Consider the following 20,232-nt stretch of genomic DNA (forward strand, 5'->3'; position numbering starts at 1 on the left):
TTGACACCAAAAAGTACTCGTTACATTTTGAATGCTTAGCAGGTGTAATGAATTCTCAGGTAGGAAAAGGTGTAGATTCACACGCAGATGTTTATTAAGCCATCGCAGAAGGCAGGAATCGTGGTCACAGGCAATGATGAAACACAGGTAGGCAGTCAAAAACAATACCTCACAACCATACAAACAGAAAGAAATTAAGTAAATAGGGAGCTGATGAGACCAGGTGAGAAACAAACACAGGTGAAGTCAATGACCAAAAATGAAAGACAGGGTTACGTTCCAGAACACAAAGAAACAGGGCTACGTTCCAGAACACAAAGAAACAGGGCTACGTACCAGAACACAAACAGGGCTACGTTCCAGAACACAAAGAAACAGGGCTACGTTCCAGAACACAAAGAAACAGGGCTACGTTCCATAACACAAAGAAACAGGGCTATGTCCCAGAACACAAAGAAACAGGGCTACGTACCAGAACACAAAGAAACAGGGCTACGTTCCAGAACACAAAGAAACAGGGCTACGTTCCAGAACACAAAGAAACAGGGCTACGTTCCAGAACACAAAGAAACAGGGCTACGTTCCAGAACACAAAGAAACAGGGCTACGTTCCAGAACACAAAGAAACAGGGCTACGTTCCAGAACACAAAGAAACAGGGCTACGTTCCAGAACACAAAGAAACAGGGCTACGTTCCAGAACACAAAGAAACAGGGCTATGTCCCAGAACACAAAGAAACAGGGCTACGTCCCAGAACACAAAGAAACAGGGCTACGTTCCAGAACACAAAGAAACAGGGCTACGTTCCAGAACACAAAGAAACAGGGCTATGTCCCAGAACACAAAGAAACAGGGCTACGTACCAGAACACAAAGAAACAGGGCTACGTTCCAGAACACAAAGAAACAGGGCTACGTTCCAGAACACAAAGAAACAGGGCTACGTTCCAGAACACAAAGAGGGCTACGTTCCAGAACACAAAGAGGGCTACGTTCCAGAACACAAAACAGGGCTACGTTCAAGAACACAAAGAAAAAGAACACAAGGTTGACTAAGAAAAGAAAAGCAGAACCTTACAGCAGGACAGGAAAATTGTCAAATTCAAGCACTTATCAACCGAACATCCCTGGTCATCTCTACTGCCTCTGATCTGGTGGACTCACTAAACACGTTTTTAAATTATGTGTGAAAGTTGAAGTGTGCCCGTGGCTTTCCGTAAATTAAAAAAAAACAAGAAAATAGTGCCATCAGGTTTTTTTTACATAAGGAAATTTAAATTATTTATACTTTTACTTTTGATACTTAAGTATATTTTAAAACAAATACTTTTAGACTCATACTCAAGAAGAATTTTGCTTTTACTTTTACTTGAGTCATTTTCTATTAAGGTACTTTTACTCAAGTATGACAGTTGGGTACTTTTTCCACGACTGCAGATATACATTCACAATCCTTCACACTCTTCACATACGCTGCTGCTACTCTCTGTTTATTATCTATGCAGTCACTTTATCCCTACCTACATGTACACTACTGGTCAAAAGTTTTCGAACGCCTACTCATTCAAGGGTTCTTTATTTTTACTATTTTCTACATTGTAAAATAATAGTGAAGACATCAAAACTATGAAATAACACATATGGATCATCTAGTAACCAAAAAAGTGTTAAACAAATCAAAATATATTTTATATTTGAGATTCTTCAAATAGCCACCCTTTGCCTTGATGACAGCTTTGCACACTCTTGGCATTCTCTCAACCAGCTTCATGAGGTAGTCACCTGGAATGCATTTCAATTAACAGGTGTGCCTTGTTAAAAGTTAATTTGTGGAATTTCTTTCCATCTTAATGCATTTGAGCCAATCAGTTGTGTTGTGACAAGGTAAGGGGGTATACAGAAGATTGCCCTATTTGGTAAAATACCAAGTCCATATTATGGCAAGAACAGCTCAAATAAGCAAAGACAAACCATCATAACTTTCAGATATGAAGGTCAGTCAATACGGAACATTTCAAGAACTTTGAAAGTTTCTTCAAATGCAGTTGCAAAAGCCATCAAGCGCTATGATGAAACTGGCTCTCATGAGGACCGCCAGAGGAAAGGAAGACCCAGAGTTACCTCTGCTGCAAAGGATAAGTTCCTTAGAGTTACAAGCCTCAGAAATTGCAGCCCAAATAAATGCTTCACAGCGTTCAAGTAACATACACATGTCAGCATCAACTGTTCACAGGAGACTGTGTGAATCAGGCCTTCATGGTCAAATTGCTGCAAAGAAACCACTACTAATGGACACCAATAGGAAGAAGGGACTTGCTTGGGCCAAGAAACACGACCAATGGACATTAGACCGGTGGAAATTTGTCCTTTGGTCTGGAGTCTAAATTGGAGATTTTTGGTTCCAACTGCCGTGTCTTTGTGAGACGCGGTGTGGGTGAACGGATGATCTCTGCATGTGTATTTCCCACCGTAAATGCTTTACGAGGAGGTAGTGTTATGGTGTGGGGGTGCTTTACTGGTGACACTGTGATTTATTTAGAATTCAAAGCACAGTTAACCTGTCACGTCCTGACCAGTAAAGGGTTCATTTGTCATTGTAGTATGGTCAGGGCGTGGCAGGGGGTGTTGTTTTTGTGTGTTTTGGGGTTGGTTTATTTAGAGGGGATTTGTTCTAGTTTTCATTTTCTATGTCCGTTTTCTATGTGTGGCCGAGTATGGTTTCCAATCAGAGGCAGGTGTCTTTCATTGTCTCTGATTGGAAGCCATACTTAGGCAGCCCTTTTTTCCTTTGGGTTTGTGGGTGGTTGTTTTCTGTATAGCCTGTGTGCCTTACGGAGCTGTTTTGTCGTTTGTTTATTTTGTTTGAGTGTTCTCTCTAAATAAAGAAAAGAAGATGAGCACAACCCGCTGCGCCTTGGTCTGTCCCTTACGACGCTTATGACAGAACCACCCACCAAAAAAGGACCAAGCAGCGGAAGAAGGAGCAGCAGAATGGACATGGGAGCAGATAATGGACGGCAAGGGACCCTGGACATGGGAAGAGATCCAGAAGGGATGGAATCGCCGTCTATGGGAAGAAGTGGAGGCAGCAAGAGCAGAGCGGCGACGAGAGGAGGCTCTAAATGCACCTAAAGGCAAGACAGAGAGGCAGCCCCAACATTTGTTTGGGGGGGGGGGGCACAAGGGGAGTTGGGCAGGGTCAGGATGGAGTCCTGAGACAACTTCCCGGGCTTACTATGAGGAGCAAGTGATGGAGCAGACACCGTATTTTGCGGTGACGCGCACTGTGTCATCAGGGCGCATACAAAGGCCGGTGCGAACTGTGCCCGCACCCCGCAGTGATCGAGCTGAGTTGAGTATCCAACCAGGGTGGGTTGTGCAGGCCGTGCGCTCCAGACCTGCAGTGCGCCTCCAAGATCCAGTGTACCCTGTCTCTGCTCCGCGCACTCTACCTCCAGTGCATCACCAGAGCCCAGTACGCCCTGTTCCTGCTCCCCGCACTAGCCTGAAGGTGTGTGTGACTAGCCTGGCGCCTCCTATGCCAGCCCCACGTAGCAGACCTCCAGTGCGCCACCATAGCCCGGTAAGGCCAGTGCCTGCTGTGAGCACGCGGTCCGAAGTACGTCTCCCCAGTCCGGTGAGACCAGTTCCAGCGCCCCGAAGGAAGCCTCTAGTGATGGTCAATGGTCCGACGTCTCCAGCGATAATCTACGGCATGAAGCCTGCAGGGATGATCCATGGCCCGGAGCCTGTAGTGTTAATCCATGGCACGAAGCCTCCAGTGATGAACCATGGCCCGGAGCCCGTAGGGATGATCCATGGCACGAAGCCTCCAGTGATAACACATGGCCCGGAGCCTCCAGTGATGATCCATGGCATAAAGTCTCCAGTGATTATCCATGACGCGGAACCAGTAGTGATGACCCATGGCACGGAGCCTGCAGTGAAGGTCCCCAGTCCGGAACCTACAGAGACGTTCTTCAGCGCGGAGCCTCCAGCGACGTTCCTCAGCCCGGAGCCTCCAGCGACATTCCTCAGCCCGGGGCCTCCAGCGACATTCCTCAGCCCGGGGCCTCCAGCGACACCTCTCAGCCCGGGGCCTCCAGCAACACCGCGCAGCCCAGGGCCTCCAGCGACGGTCTGCAGCCAAGAGCCTTCAGCGGTGGTCTGCAGCTAAGAGCCTTCAGCGGTGGTCTGCAGCTAAGAGCCTTTAGCGGTGGTCTGCAGCCAAGGGCCTTCAGCGGTGGTCTGCAGCCAAGAGCCTTCAGCGGTGGTCTGCACCCCAGATTCAGAACGGGAGCTACGCCCAGAGCCAGAGCCACCTCCGTAGTGGGAGGATTGGCGAAGGGGGGGGGTGTAGCACAGGAACCGTCGTTGACGGTGGCCACCCTCCCTTCCCTCCCTTTAGGTTTGGGGTTGTTTTTGTGTTTTTTTTGTTTTGAGGTGCAGTCAGGGTCTGCACCTTTGGGGCGGGGGGTACTGTCACGCCCTGACCAGTAAAGGGGTCATTTGTCATTGTAGTATGGTCAGGGCGTGGCAGGGGGGTATTGTTTTTGTGTGTTTTGGGGTTGGTTTATTTAGAGGGGATTTGTTCTAGTTTTCATTTTCTATGTTCGTTTTCTATGTGTGGCCGAGTATGGTTTCCAATCAGAGGCAGGTGTCTTTCATTGTCTCTGATTGGAAGCCATACTTAGGCAGCCCTTTTTTCCTTTGGGTTTGTGGGTGGTTGTTTTCTGTATAGCCTATGTGCCTTACGGAGCTGTTTTGTCGTTTGTTTATTTTGTTTGAGTGTTCTCTCTAAATAAAGAAAAGAAGATGAGCACTATACCCGCTACGCCTTGATCTGTCCCTTACGACGCTTATGACAGAACCACTGTGGCTACCACAGCATTCTGCAGCGATACATCAACCCATCTGGTTTGGGCTTAGTAGGACTATAATTTGTTTTTCAACAGGGCAATGACCCAACACACCTTTAGGCTGTGTAAGGGCTATTTGACCCAGAAGGAGAGTGATGGAGTGCTGCATCAGATGACCTGGCCTCCACAATCCCCCAACCTCAACCAAATTGAGATGGTTTGAGATGAGTCTGACCACAGAGTGAAGGAAAAGCAGCCAACAAGAGCTCAGCATATGTGGGAACTTCTTCAAGACTGTTGGAAAAGGATTCCTGGTGAAGCTGATTGAGAGAATGCCAAGAGTGTGCAAAGCTGTCATAAATGCAAAGGGTGGCTACTTTGAAGAATCTCAAATATAAAATATATTTAGATTTGTTTAACATTTTTTTGGTAACTACATGATTCCATATTATCAGGTATTAAGGTAAGACCCAGATGCAGACCACATCGAATAAACATATTTCAACAGGGGCAGGCGATAGACAGGTCAAGGCAGGCAGCATTCAGTAAACCAGATGTGGGGCAACAGTACCGGACGGCAGGCAGGCTCAGGGTAAGGCAGATGTCGGTGATCCAGAGGGGGGCAAAGGGACAGGTCGGCAGGCAGTCTCAGGGTCAGGCAGAGTGGTCAGGTAGGCGGGCTCAGAGTCAGGACAGGCAAGGGTCAAAACCAGGAGGGTGAGAAAAGAGAGACTGGAAAAAGCAGGAGATGAGACACAAAACGCTGGTTGACCCGAACAAACAAGACGAACTGGCAACAGACAAACAGAGAACACAGGTATAAATACACAGGGGATATTGGGGAAGATGGGCGACACCTGGAGGGGGGTGGAGACAATCACCAAGACAGGTGAAACAGATCAGGGTGTGACACGTGTTATTTCATAGTTTGATGTCTTCACTATTATTATGCAATGTAGAAAATAGTACAAATAAAGAAAAATCCTTGAGTGAGTAGGTGTTCTAAAACTTTTGGCCGGTAGTGTACATATTACCTCAATTACCCCGTACCCCAGCACATTGACTCAGTACTGGTACCCCTTGTATATAGCCTCATTATTGTTAATTTATTGTGTTACTATTTTTCATTTAGTTAAATTAGTAAATTATTATTTTATTTATTTTTTGTCCACCTATTTGTCCCCAATTTTGTGATATCCAATTGTGATCCAGTTACGATCTTGTCTCATTGCTGCAACTCCCGAATGGGCTTGGGTGCGACGAAGGTCGAGTCATGCATCCACCGAAACATGACCCGCCAAACTGCTCTCCTTAACACCCGCCCGCTTAACCTGGAAGCCAGCTGCACCAATGTGTCAGAGGAAACACCGTTCAACTGACGATCGGAGTCAGCCTGCAGGCACTGCAATGCAGTGCCTTAGGCGTCACTAGAACACAATGAGCCAAGTAAAGCTCCCCCTGGCCAAAGCCTCCCCTAACCCGGATGACGCTGGGCCAATTTTGCGCCGCCCTATGGGACCCCCGGTCACGGCCGGATGTGACACAGCCTGGGGTCGAACCTGGATCTGTAGTGACACCTCAAGCACTGCGATGCAGTGCCTTAGACCGCTGCGCAACTCGGGAGGCTCCAATTGGTAAGGTCTGCACCTGTTGTATTCGGCGCATGTGACAAATAACATTTGATTTGAAAACGCGTTTCTATGATCATCGGTTAAAAAGATAAGAACAAAAGGTCCTAAAAAACAGGGTAGGATTAAAAGTAAAGAAACAGTGATTTTCAAAACCTGCAATGAGTTTCTAGCCATAGGGAGGGTATTTTCTTGCTCCCCACGTCACCGTGAATCTCATAGTGTTTGAAAATCAACGTTTTTTAAAATGTTTAAACTTTTGATGATGTCATTGAATAGAAGTAAATGTAGAAATATGCCATTTCCACATATGTAGACACTTGTATGGTGCTGGAGATAATGAAAATGAGATTGAAAAGTGGTGGAATTACCATTCAAGTGTTCCTGACTCTCTCAGTCAGAAATGTCTGGGTCACAAGGCAACAAGGCCGTGAGGATTCACACACAATCTCTCATTTACACTCTCCCTGTCTCTATACTGGAGGTTGAATTCCTAGCTGTCGCTCATTTGCAACAGAACGTTTCACTGTTTGTGTCACACTGTATCTCTTTCCCCCCTGCCAGCTAAGTATCTCTTTCTGAGTGTCCCTCTAACTCTTCACCCTCAGGGTTCTGGAGGAGCAGGCGTTGAGGACATATGTCCTAGCTCTATTTCGGCTACCGCGGGGCGAACGTCTTCAGGAGGTGGCGCTGTGTTCAGTGTGGACGCCCCATGCCCGCTGTCACACGACAGGAACACTCTTCACCACCGACAGCTACCTATGCTTCGCCAGCCGAGAGGAGGGCCACTGCAGCCTGCTTATCCCTCTCTCAGAGGTACCCATAGTACCATATTTCAGTGCCTCCCTATTTGATTTATAGAAAGGTCTCACACAAAAATCCCTCACATGTTCCTCTAGCCTAGCTCCTAAGGTTAATCCAGCCTTCCCAGAGGAGAGCCTTTATCTGTGTACTGCAGTGTATTTTGTGCTAGAGGTGGTGTATTTTGGAGGGGTGGTGTATTTTGGCTTCTCAAACATACTATGTTGACCCTGCTTCTCTGCTGGTTAAAGTGTAACGCAGGTGGAATGTGGCTACTGCTGTTTACACAGTGTTGTTGGAAGTGTTAGAGTTTACACCTTTAGCTTTACCATGGTTATCTACATTATATACCAGTCAGTCATACATTAAGCTATATATAGATGTATTTTCTGGCTCTGCTATGCATAAAAGTTATTCATAGTTTATTACTGTGTTATTACTGTTTTACAAGTAAATAGCGCTACAGTCATTTCTTTGGCTGTTCACCTTTGACCCCTGTCTCCTCCTGTTTTATTGTCAGGTGATCTCCATAGAGAAGGCGGAGAGCACCAGCCTGCTGCCGAACCCAGTGATCGTCAGCGTGAGGAGTAAGAAAGCCTTCCAGCTGATCGAGCTGCAGGACAGAGACAGCCTGGTGGACAGCCTGACATCACGCCTCAGAGCCCTGCAATGGAAATACTCCATGTTCCGCAGCAAGAAATCTCTGGTATGCTACAGCAACACTACTAACTGCTAAATGTCTGTTGTCAATTACACACATCATATCTCATGGTGATGCCCAACAGGCCTAGTCCACAAAGCAGAATTACTGTATATTAATTGTGTATATTTGACTAATTCTGGTGTTTGGTTGCTCCAGACCTCCTCGTCTCCCTACTACACCTTCTGCTATGACACCATGTACTGTGACGGGGAGGATATCGAGGAGAGACCACTACGTCAAACAATGAACACAGAGGCTCTGATGGCATGCTACCATCACTCTCAACTTGACCCCAACAACAGCATGGCTGTGAGTATGGAAACTGGTGCCCCATAGGCTGTAGCCCTGATATGAATAGGGACTCTATTATTATGGTGTTTAGATAGCAGATACCATAATAATGGTGGCTGCAGCCATATCAGAACTACATTGGCCAATGATGTTTAGCATTGTGAATTAGGACTGGTTTAAGGTTTAGCTTGGTTTCCAGTTTCTAGTTGAAGTAGGGTGATTCTTGAATTCCGGTGGTAAATGCTGTCTCTTAATTTTGGCACCATGTAAAAACACTTTAAAATTACAAAAACATTACAAATAATACATTTTCAATTTATTTGACTGTTATTTAATAAGAGCATATGTAAGTCCTTTATACTGCAAAACATTTATGTGTATGCATTGTAAAAACTACTGGGGGCAAGAAAATTGGCTTGTCCCACTGGTGATTGTAACGGGCGTCGTAAGGATTGGACCAAGGTGCAGCGGGAACGTGCATACTCGTCTTCTTTATTGAATTTAAAAGAAGGGAAAAACAAACAACTCACGTATACAAAAACAACGAACGACATAAAACAGTCCTGTCAGGTGCACAGACACCAAAACAGGAGACAACTACCCACAAATCCCATTACAAAAACCACCCCTATACATAGGACCTTCAATCAGAAGCAACGAGGAGCAGCTGCTTCCAATTGAAGGTCAACCCCATTAACTAAACATAGAAATAGAAAGACTAGAACTAACATAGAAATAAACTGACAAGAACATAGCCCAACACACCCCGAAACACTCTAAACAAACACCCCTCTTACATAGGAACATAGCCCAACAAACCCCGAACCACATCAAACAAACACCCCCCTGCCACGCCCTGACCAAACTACAATAACAAATAACCCCTTAACTGGTCAGGACGTGACAGTGATATGTAGAGCGAGGTATAGTGACATGTTTTGGGGATTTAGAGATATCTATCTATTATTTTGAATCCTAGACAGTGAACAAAAATATTTAATATATTGTATAGATCAACAAAAACAAATACGGCTATTAAAATACCCTTTTTTTACCAGTATAATGTGTGTCACTCAGTTTTATGTCATTGGTGTTACCGCCTTATTTACTGCTGCTCTTTAAATAATTAAAGAACAGCAGTAAATAACAATAGCTGGGCTATATACAGGGGGTACCGGTACAGAGTCAATGTGTCAATGTGTGGGGGCACCGGTGTCAAGGTAATTGAGGTAATATGTACAGTCGTGGCCAAAACTTTTGAGAATGACATAAATATACATTTTCACTAAGTTTGCTGCTTCAGTGTCTTTAGATATTTTTGTCAGATGTTACTATGGTATACTGAAGTATAATTACAAGCATTTCATAAGTGTCAAAGGCTTTTATTGACAATTACATGAAGTTGATGCAAAGAGTCAATATTTGCAGTGTTGACCCTTCTTTTTCAAGACCTTTGCAATCCGCCCTGGCATGCTGTCAATTAACTTCCGGGCCACATACTGACTGATGGCAGCCCATTCTTGCATAATCAATGATTGGAGTTTGTCAGAATTTGTGGGTTGTCCACCCGTCTCTTGAGGATTGACCACAAGTTCTCGATGGGATTAAAGTCTGGGGAGTTTCCTGGCCATGGACCCAAAATATTGATGTTTTGTTCCCCGAGCCACTTAGTTATCACTTTTGCCTTATGGCAAGGTGCTCCATCATGCTGGAAAAGGCATTGTTCATCACCAAGCTGTTCCTGGATGGTTGGGAGAAGTTGCTCTCTGAGGATGTGTTGGTACCATTCTTTATTCATGGCTGTGTTCTTAGGCAAAATTGTGAGTGAGCCCACTCCCTTGGCTGAGAAGCAACCCCACACATGAATGGTCTCAGGATGCTTTACTGTTGGCATGACACAGGACTGATGGTAGCGCTCACCTTGTCTTCTCCGGACAAGCTTTTTTCCGGATGCCCCAAACAATCGGAAAGGGGATTCATCAGGAAAAAATGACTTTACCCCAGTCCTCAGCAGTCCAATCCCTGTACCTTTTGTAGAATATCAGTTGTCCCTGATGTTTTTCCTGGAGAGAAGTGGCTTCTTTGCTGCCCTTCTTGACACCAGGCCATCCTCCAAAAGTCTTTGCCTCACTTTGCATGCAGATGCACTCACACCTGCCTGCTGCCATTCCTGAGCAAGCTCTGTACTGGTGGTGCCCCGATCCCGCAGCTGAATCAACTTTAGAAGACGGTCCTGGCGCTTGCTGGACTTTCTTGGGCGCCCTGAAGCCTTCTTCACAACAATTGAACCACTCTCCTTTGAAGTTCTTGACGATCCGATAAATGGTTGATTTAGGTGTAATCTTATTGGCAGCAATATCCTTGCCTGTGAAGCCCTTTTTGTGCAAAGCGATGATGACGGCACGTGTTTCCTTGCAGGTAACCATGTTTGACAGAGGAAGAACAATGATTCCAAGCACCGCCCTCCTTTTGAAGCTTCCAGTCTGTTATTCGAACTCAATCAGCATGACAGAGTGATCTCCAGCCTTGTCCTCGTCAACACTCACACCTGTGTTAACGAGAGAATCACTGACATGATGTCAGCTGGTCCTTTTGTGGCAGGGCTGAAATGCAGTGGAAATGTTTTGGGGGATTCAGTTAATTTGCATGGCAAAGAGGGACTTTGCAATTAATTGCAATTCATCTGATCACTCTTCATAACATTCTGGAGTATATGCAAATTGGCATCATACAAACTGAGGAAGCAGACTTTGTGAAAATGTATATTTGTGTCATTCTCAAAACCTTTGGCCACAACTGTACATGAAGGTAGAGTTATTAAAGTAACTATGCAAAGATATTAACAGAGAGTAGCAGCAGCGTAGAAGGGGGGGGGGCCTTGCAAATAGTCTGGGTAGCTATTTAATTAGCTGTTCAGGAGTCTTATGGCTTGGGGGTAGAAGCTGTTTAGAAGTCTCTTGGACCTAGATGTGGTGCTCTGGTACCGCTTGCCGTGCGGTAGCAGAGAGAACAGTCTATGGCTAGTGTGGCTGGAGTCTTTGACAATTTTTAGGGTCTTTCTCTGACCCTGCCTGGTATAGAGGTCCTGGATGGAAGGAAGGTTGGCCCTGGGGATGTACTGGGCCGTATGCACTACCCTCTGTAGTGCCTTGCGGTCGTAGGCCACAGGCAGTGATGCAACCCGTCAGGATGCTCTCGATGGTACAGCTGTAAAGCTGTAAAAACTTTTGAGGATCTGAGGACCCATGCCAAATCTTTTCAGTCTCCTGAGGGGGAATAGGTTTTCTCATGCCCTCTTCACGACTGTCTTGGTGTGCTTGGACCATGTTAGTTTGTTGGTGATGTGACGCCAAGGAACTTGAAGCTCTGAACCTACTCCACTACAGCCCCGTCGATGAGAATGGGGGCGTGCTCGGTCCTCCTTTTCCTGTAGTCCACAATCATCTTCTTTGTCTTGGTCACGTAGAGGTAGAGGTTGTTGTCCTTGCACCACACGGTCAGGTCTCTGACCTCCTCCCTATATGCTGTCTCATCGTTGCCAGGGATCAGGCCTACCACTGTTGTGTCATCAGCAAACTTAATGATGGTGTTGGAGTCGTGCCTGGCCGTGCAGTCATGAGTGAACAGGGAGTACAGGAGGGGACTGAGCACACACCCCTGAGGGGCCCCCGTGTTGAGGATCAGCGTAGCGGATGTGTTGTTACCTACCCTCACCACCTGGGGGCGGCCCGTCAGGAAGTCCAGGATCCAGTTGCAGAGGGAGGTGTTTAGTCCCAGGGTCCTTAGCTTATAGTGTTGAACGCTTAGCTGTAGTCAATGAATAGCATTCTCCCATAGGTGTTCCTTTTGTCCAGGTGTGAAAGGGCAGTGTGGAGTGCAATAGAGATTGCATCATCTGTGGATCTGTTGGTGCAGTATGCAAATTTGGGTGGGTCTAGGGTTTCTGGGATAATGGTGTTAATGTGAGCCATGACCAGCCTTTCAAAGCATTTCATGGCTACAGACATGAGTGCTACGGGTCGGTAGTCATTTAGGCAGGTCACCTTAGTGTTCTTGGGCACAGGGACTATGGTGGTGTGCTTGAAACATGTTGGTATTACAGACTCAGACAGGGAGAGATCGAAAATGTCAGTGAAGACACTTGCCAGTTGGTCAGCGCATGCTCGGAGTACACGTTCTGGTAATCCGTCTGGCCCTGCGGCCTTGTGAATGTTGACCTGTTTAAAGGTCTTACTCACATCGGCTGCGGAGAGCGTGATCACACAGTCATCCGGACCAGCTAGTGCTCTCATGCATGTTTCAGTGTTGCTTGCCTCAAAGCGAGCATAGAAGTTATTTAGCTTGTCTGGTAGGCTCGTGTCACTGGGCAGCTCTCGGCTGCGCTTCCCTTTGTAGTCTGTAATAGTTTGCAAGCCCTGCCACATCCGACGAGCGTCGGAGCCGGTGTAGTACGATTCGATTTAGTCCTGTATTGACACTGCCTGTTTGATGGTTCGTCAGAGGGCATAGCGGGATTTCTTATTAGCTTCCGGGTTAGAGTCCCACTCCTTGAAAGCGGCAGCTCTACCCTTTAGCTCAGTGTGAATGTTGCCTGTAATCTATGGCTTCTGGTTGGGGTATGTACAGTTGAAGTGGGAAGTTTACATACACCTTAGCCAAATACATTTAAACTCAGTTTTTCACAATTCCTGACATTTAATCCTAGTACAAATTCCCTGTCTTCGGTCAGTTAGGATCACCACTTTATTTTAAGAATGTGAAATGTCAGAATAATTGTAGAGAAAATGATTTCAGTTTTCATTTCTTTCATCACATTCCGTGGGTCAGAAGTTACATACACTCAATTAGTATTTGGTAGGATTGCCTTTAAATTGTTTAACTTGGGTCAAACGTTTCAGGTAGCCTTCCACAAGCTTCCCACAATAAGTTGGGTGAATTTTGGCCCATTCCTGCTGACAGAGCTGGTGTAACTGAGTCAGGTTTGTAGGCCGCCTTGCTCGCACACGCTTTTTCAGTTCTGCCTACAAATGTTCTATAGGATTGAGGTCAGGGCTTTGTGATGGCCACTCCAATACCTTGACTTTGTTGTCCTTAAGCCATTTTGCCACAACTATGGAAGTATGCTTGGGGTCATTGTCCATTTGGAAGACCATTTGTGACCAAGCTTTAACTTCCTGACGGATGTCTTGAGATGTTGCTTCAATATATCCACATAATTTTCATCCCTCATGATGCCATCTATTTTGTGACGTGCACCAGTCCCTCCTGCAGCAAAGCACACCCACAACATGATGCTGCCACCCCTGTGCTTCACGGTTGGGATGGTGTTCTTCGGCTTGCAAACATCCCCCTTTTTCCTCCAAACATAACGATGGTCATTATGGCCAAACAGTTTCATCAGAACAGAGGACATTTCTCCAAAAAGTACGATCTTTGTCCCCATGTGCAGTTGCAAACCGTAGTCTGGCTTTTTTTGTGGCGGTTTTGGAGCATTGGCTTCTTCCTTGCTGAGCGGCCTTTCAGGTTATGTCGATATAGGCCTCGTTTTACTGTGGCTATAAATGCATTTGTACCTGTTTCCTCCAGTATCTTCACAAGGTCCTTTGCTGTTCTGGGACTGATTTGAACTTTTCGCACCAAAATACGTTCATCTTTAGGAGACAAAGAGCGGTATGACGGCTGCGTGGTCCCATTGTGTTTATATTTGCGTACTATTGTTTGTACAGATGAACGTGGTACCTTCAGGCGTTTGGAAATTGCTCCCAAGGATGAACCAGACTTGTGGAGGTCTACATTTCTTTTCTGAGGTCTTGGCTGATTTATTTTGATTTTCCAATGATGTCAAGCAATGAGGCACTGAGTTTGAAAGTAGGCCTTGAAATACATCCACAGGTACACCTCCAATATACTCAAATGATGTCAATTAGCCTATCAGAAGCTTCTGAAGCCATGACATCATTTTCTGGAATTTTCCAAGCTGTTTAAAGGCACAGTCAACTTAGAGTATGTAAACTTCTGACCCACTGGAATTGTGATACAGTGAATTATAAGTGAACTAATCTGTCTGTAAACAATTGTTGGAAAGATTACTTGTGTCATTGCACAAGTTAGATGTCCTAACCGACTTGCCAAAACTCTAGTTTGTTAACAAGACATTTGTGGAGTGGTTGAAAACGAGTTTTAATGACTCCAAACTAAGTGTATGTAAACTTCCGACTTCAACTGTACGTACAGTCACTGTGGGGACGACGTCCTCGATGCACTTATTGATAAAGTCAGTGACTGATGTGGTGTACTCCCCAATGCCACCGGAAGAATCCCAGAACATATTCCAGTCTGTGCTAGCAAAACAATTTTGTAGTTTTGCATCTGTTTCATCTGACCACTTTTTTTGTAGACTGAGTCACTGGTGCTTCCTGCTTAAATTTTTGCTTTTAAGCAGGAATCAGGAGGATAGAATTATGGTCAGATTTGCCAAATGGAGGGCGAGGGAGAGCTTTGTATGTGTTTCTGTGTGTGGAGTAAAAGGTGGTCTAGAATGTTTTTCCTTCTGGTTGCACATATAACCTCTAAAACAGTGTACATGATTGATTTATTTGTTCCAAAGTGTATTGGTGTTAGACAATTTAAATGAAGGTAAATAACATTGTGAGCAAAATTATGAATCATATCAGTTTAGTAAATTATTTTTAAAGAATTGAGGAACTTTTGTGGCATTAATTTCATAAAATACTAATTTACCTAAATTGTCTCATTGGTGTTACCATGATTCATGTTACTACTCCTAATAGTCGCACAATGTTATCATAATATTAAAAATATATATTTAAAGTCATTAAGCTACCATATTCGTAAATTTAGGATGGGAAGATGTACCCCCATACATAAAAAACAAATGCCAACATAATTCAAGAACGACACAGCAACTCCTTTGTTGTTGTCATACCAAAAATGTAGTAAAACGAATCAGAAACAGACTGGAAACCAGGGTATGCTAAATGTGATATAGTGGCAGGCCTGGGATGAAGTTGTGACTCAGTACATCTCTTTTATTATTTACACATATTGATCCCTGTTCTCCCCCTGGCTGGCATCCTGGGTAACTTGACCTCCTAATACAGGCCACGGCTATTGTGGTTAATAGTGCTAAGAATGTGCTTACAGTTCAATACTCGGTTTGCTGAAGGTTGTGTGTGTCCTGTAGACCATGGAGCAGGTGAAAGAGCGTCTGTGGGAGGACCACTTCCCAGAGTACGGTCGAGGTGTCCACATGTTCCGCACAGAGAAGATCCAGAAGCTGGTTGCCATGGGGATACCAGAGTCGCTACGGGGAGAGCTGTGGATGACCTTCTCTGGTGAGGGACGGAGGAGTCTGAGGTCATTGGTTACTATAACAACATGACCAAAAGTATGTGGACACTTGCTCGTTGAACATCTCATTCTAAAATCATGGGCATTAATATGGAGTTGGTCCCCCCTTTGCTGCTATAACAGCCTCCACCGTTCTGGTAAGGCTTTCCACTAGATATTGGAACATTGCTGTGGAGACTTGCTTCCATTCAGCCATAAGCATTAGTGAGGTCGGGCACTGATGTTGGGTGATTAGGCCTGGCTCGCAGTCGGTGTTCCAATTCATCCCAAAGGTGTTCGATGGGGTTGAAGTCAGGGCTCTGTGCAGGCAAGTCAAGTTCTTCAACACCGATCTTGACAAACCATTTCTGTATGGACCTTGCTTTGTGCATGGGGGCATTTTCATGCTGAAACAGAAAAGGGCCTTCACCAAACTGTTGCCACAAATTTGGATGCACAGAATTGTCTAGAATGTCATTGTATGCTGTAACGTTAAGATTTCCCTTCACTGGAACTAAGGGGCCATGAAAAACAGCCCCATTATTCCTCCTCCACCAAACTTTACAGTTGGCAACATGCATTCGGTTAGGTAGCGTTATCCTGGCATCTGCCAAACCCAGATTCGTCCATCGTACTGCCAGATGATGAAGCGGGATTCATCATTCATCACAGAGAACGCGTTTCCACTGCTCCAGAGTCCAATGGCGGCAAGCTTTACACCACTCCAACAGACGCTTGGCATTGTGCATGATGTTCTTAGGCTTGTGTGCGGCTGCTCGGCCATGGAAAATCTTTTCATGAAGCTCCCGACGAACAGTTCTTGTGCTGATGTTGCTTCCAGAGGCCGTTTGGAACTTGGTAGTGAGTGTTGCAACCGTTGACAGGCGATTTTTACGCGCTTAAGCACTCGGCGGTGCCGTTCTGTGAGCTTGTGTGGCCTACCACTTCGCGGCTGAGCCATTGTTGCTCCTAGACGTTTCTACTTCACAATAACAGCACTTAGAGTTGACCGGGGCAGCTCTAGCAGGAGAGAAATTTGATGAACTGACTTGTTGGAAAGGTGGCATCCTATGACAGTGCCACATTGAAAGTCACTGAGTAAGCTCATTCTACTGCCAATGTTTGTCTATGGAGATTGCATGGCTGTGTGCTCGATTTTATACACCTGTCAGCAACAGGTGTGGCTGAAATAGTCAAATCCACTAATTTGAATGGGTCTCCACTTACTTTTGTATATATAGTGTATATTTAATGGTGGAGTTATGGTTAGGGTAGATATTTGTATATCCCCAAAGGAGAGAGAGAGAGTGCTGTTCTGTGTTTTGCTCGACTGCCTACTTTCCGTTCCTTTCTTGTGTATAGTACCATACCTAGCAATTCTAGTATGTGCCATTTTATCTTAAAGTTTGTGGAGTGGCTTTTACCAGGCAAGCAGTTCCATTTTTTAGAACATTGTAGAGTCCATTCTCAGGTACCCTACTTTGCCATAACTGTTAGCATCAAATTTAATGTAATATGGAATCCAGAGCAGCAGGATTTAGTGGGCATACAAATAACTCGTGACCTCATCTCCAATGAAAACAAGCAATTAGGCCTGTGAACACCCTGCACACACTGCACCAGAAACAGGCAGGCAACCAATTGTGGCTTCACCACTCACTGGGATAGAACTGAACAGACTGTTTTCTTTGGCCCCATATCAAACTATCCTATGTCCATGTTTACTCCCTCTCAATGATCTGAAAGCATCCTTTCACATCCTAGAGGGGGAGTCAACAAAGGGAAAGAGCTAGTTTTTAAAAAACAAGCCTTGTCCCAAAGTAATCTCGGTTAACCCAGAACTAAAGTCTTGCGTAATTAGTCAGATGCTTGTCATCTGTCTATGAGAGATTAGTCCCAAAGTAACCCCTACCTTTTTGGTGTTTGCAGATCTGAAGGAACCGGAAAGGTGATTTATCCATTCCTTTTAGATCGAAAGGAAAGGGAAAGGGGATGTTGTCTGACCAGGCCTTCATGTATGTGGTTATATGCTGTTGCTGTGTAACACTGATACCTTTCCCCCTGGAAACGCAGATGCCTCATCAGAGTTGGCATCCCACCCAGGCTACTACTCGGGGCTGGTGACAGAGTCTATGGGGCAAAGCAGTCTGGCCACGGAGGAGATCGAGAGAGACCTGCACCGCTCGCTGCCAGACCACCCCGCCTTCCAGAACGTCAAAGGCATTGCCGCGTTGCGCCGCGTCCTCACCGCATATGCCCACCGCAACCCCAAGATTGGGTACTGCCAGGTAAGGTTCCCACCACCATACAGTATGTCACAGTGTGTGCACATGTGTACAGTCAACTGTATAGTGTGTCCAGTGTCCATAACCATACAGCTACAGACAGTATAACTGACTGTCTGTCTGTCTTTTTAGTCGATGAATATCCTGGCATCTGTGCTGCTGCTGTACACTAAAGAGGAGGAGGCCTTCTCACTGCTAGTGGCTGTGTGTGAGAGAATGCTACCTGACTACTTCAACCGCAGAGTCATAGGTGAGAGGTCAAACTGACCTGTATAGGTGTACCACTGCTACTGCTATTGTTACTACAGTAGTTTTACTACAGCGATGGTTTGTTTACTTCAGCTAGTATTGTACATTAGAGAAGTACTATCAAAGACAGCAGAGAGACTATTAGTACACATGCATTTTCCTGTAGAGCTGTTCTGGTGTTTAGGTGATTTGAATGTGGTTTCCTTGTGGCATGTTTATTCTGTCAGGGCTGTTTTTCTGCCCCGACTGCCATTGGAGCCAACAATATCCAAAGGCTTTCTTTAGCCATGTGAAGCGTGTGCTGAAACACAAGCTAATTTCCTCTGCTTTGTGTTGCTATTTATTTATGGCGCATATGAAATGCATTCAAAGTCATTTCCTCTTCCTTTAACTGTTCTGTCTGAATGAGTGTCTGGTCTGTTCTGCTTTGAAACGGCAGTTGTTTACTTATTCTCCTTAGAAAATAGATTGTTAATCTCCAGGCAACTTCCTGGTTCAAATAGTCTTTAAAATAGAACTTATCTGGGATATTTCACAATGAGTATACATCATGAGTATGCACCCATAGTATTTCCATGAGACCAAAACCCATTTCCTTTGATGGGATAAAAAATATATTTGATTTTATACTTGTATGTGTGTGTTTATCTATAATATTGTAGATTTCCACTTGTTTGTGTTTGCAGGTGCTCAGGTGGACCAGTCAGTGTTTGAGGAGCTGATCCGGGAGCGTCTTCCCGAGCTGGCCGAGCACATTCCCGACCTCTCCCCCCTCTCTTCCATCTCCCTGTCCTGGTTCCTCACCCTCTTCCTCAGCGTGCTTCCCTTCCGCAGCGCCGTCTGTGTGGTAGACTGCTTCTTCTTTCACGGCATCAAAGCCATCTTCCAGCTGGGGCTAGCTGTGCTGGATGCTAACGCTACGGCACTTTGTGCTAGTGCAGACGACGGCCAGGCACTCATGATCCTCACTGGGTAATGCTTGACGGAAACAAAAGCCTGCACACACAGGCACTCTGTAGACAAGATTGGTCAACCCTGATGTGTGGGATGTTAATAGTTAATCATGCCTTTTATTTTCACTCTTGGCTCTGTCTGCAGTTTTCTGGACCAGGTGAAGTACGATGAGGATCCATCTCCCCCTGCCCCTCACCCTCTCTTGTCTCAGAGTGGGGAGGAGGAGGGCAGACCCCCTGTAAAACAACACACCCTGATCACTGACCTCATCGCTGACTCCTATGAGGTCAGACGGCACTGCAATACTCCCTCCACACCACCAGAGGGTTGTGGTGACAGTGTGGAGCTGATCTTTGTTCTCGTTGTGTATTCTGTCTTGTCAGAAATTTGGAGACCTGACGGTGAGACAAATAGAGAAGTTGCGATGCAGACACCGGATCCAGGTTCTCCAAGCACACGAGGACACCACCAAGGAGAATGCGGTGGTTCTCTCATTTCACATAAACAGTCACAAACCTTATGCTTTTCGTCTCCAAACTTCTCTGACCATTCCCCTCTCTCTCTGTGTGTATTTAGCTCAGGGTGGTGACCCCAGATGTCGCTCTCTCCCCTGAAAACCTAGCTGATGTCTACGACCTCTTCAAGGTACTTCAGTTCAATTCAATACACCTTCATTTATCTTCCCAGGACCACTAAGAAAGGCATTGCCAGAACACAATAATAACATCCTCTGTTTATAGTCCAACAACATATCTGTTTCTGTTTGTCTTATAGACAGAGCACTTCATCAACCTGTACTGGGGCGATGGGGGCACCACATTGGCCCTCCAGCACCATGACCCAGGCCGGCCCTATGTGGAGCAATACAGAGTGGACCGGGTCCAGTTCAAGAGCCTGTACATGCTGCTGGTTCCCTGGCTTTGTGGCTTCCATACTGACACCGTGGCTCACCGGACCTTCACACTACTGGACCAGGACAGAGACTCACTCATCACCTTCAGAGAGTTTGCTGGGTGGCTGGGTATGTGAGTGAGTGTTTGTGTGTGAAAGAGAAAGAAAGAGAGGGAGGGTGTGTGTCTAAAGGGAGGGAGAGTGAGTGCCTGAAGAGAGAC

General features: G+C 45.7%; 1 protein-coding gene across 2 annotated transcripts in view; it reads left to right on the forward strand.

Annotated features, from left to right (window-relative positions):
• LOC106586480 (TBC1 domain family member 8) overlaps window positions 1–20,232 on the forward strand; it is a 28,363-nt gene that overhangs the window by 5,232 nt on the left and 2,899 nt on the right. For both annotated transcript variants that reach the window (XM_014173841.2, XM_014173842.2), the window contains exons 6-16: window positions 7,096–7,303; window positions 7,809–7,994; window positions 8,148–8,300; window positions 15,487–15,637; window positions 17,706–17,920; window positions 18,050–18,167; window positions 18,853–19,138; window positions 19,265–19,406; window positions 19,504–19,602; window positions 19,697–19,765; window positions 19,895–20,141. In XM_014173841.2, coding sequence (XP_014029316.1) covers window positions 7,096–7,303; window positions 7,809–7,994; window positions 8,148–8,300; window positions 15,487–15,637; window positions 17,706–17,920; window positions 18,050–18,167; window positions 18,853–19,138; window positions 19,265–19,406; window positions 19,504–19,602; window positions 19,697–19,765; window positions 19,895–20,141 — 1,874 coding nt within the window. The remainder of the gene's footprint in view (window positions 1–7,095; window positions 7,304–7,808; window positions 7,995–8,147; window positions 8,301–15,486; window positions 15,638–17,705; window positions 17,921–18,049; window positions 18,168–18,852; window positions 19,139–19,264; window positions 19,407–19,503; window positions 19,603–19,696; window positions 19,766–19,894; window positions 20,142–20,232) is intronic.

Source organism: Salmo salar, chromosome ssa25, assembly GCF_905237065.1.
Source record: "Salmo salar chromosome ssa25, Ssal_v3.1, whole genome shotgun sequence".
Lineage (NCBI taxonomy): Eukaryota > Metazoa > Chordata > Actinopteri > Salmoniformes > Salmonidae > Salmo > Salmo salar.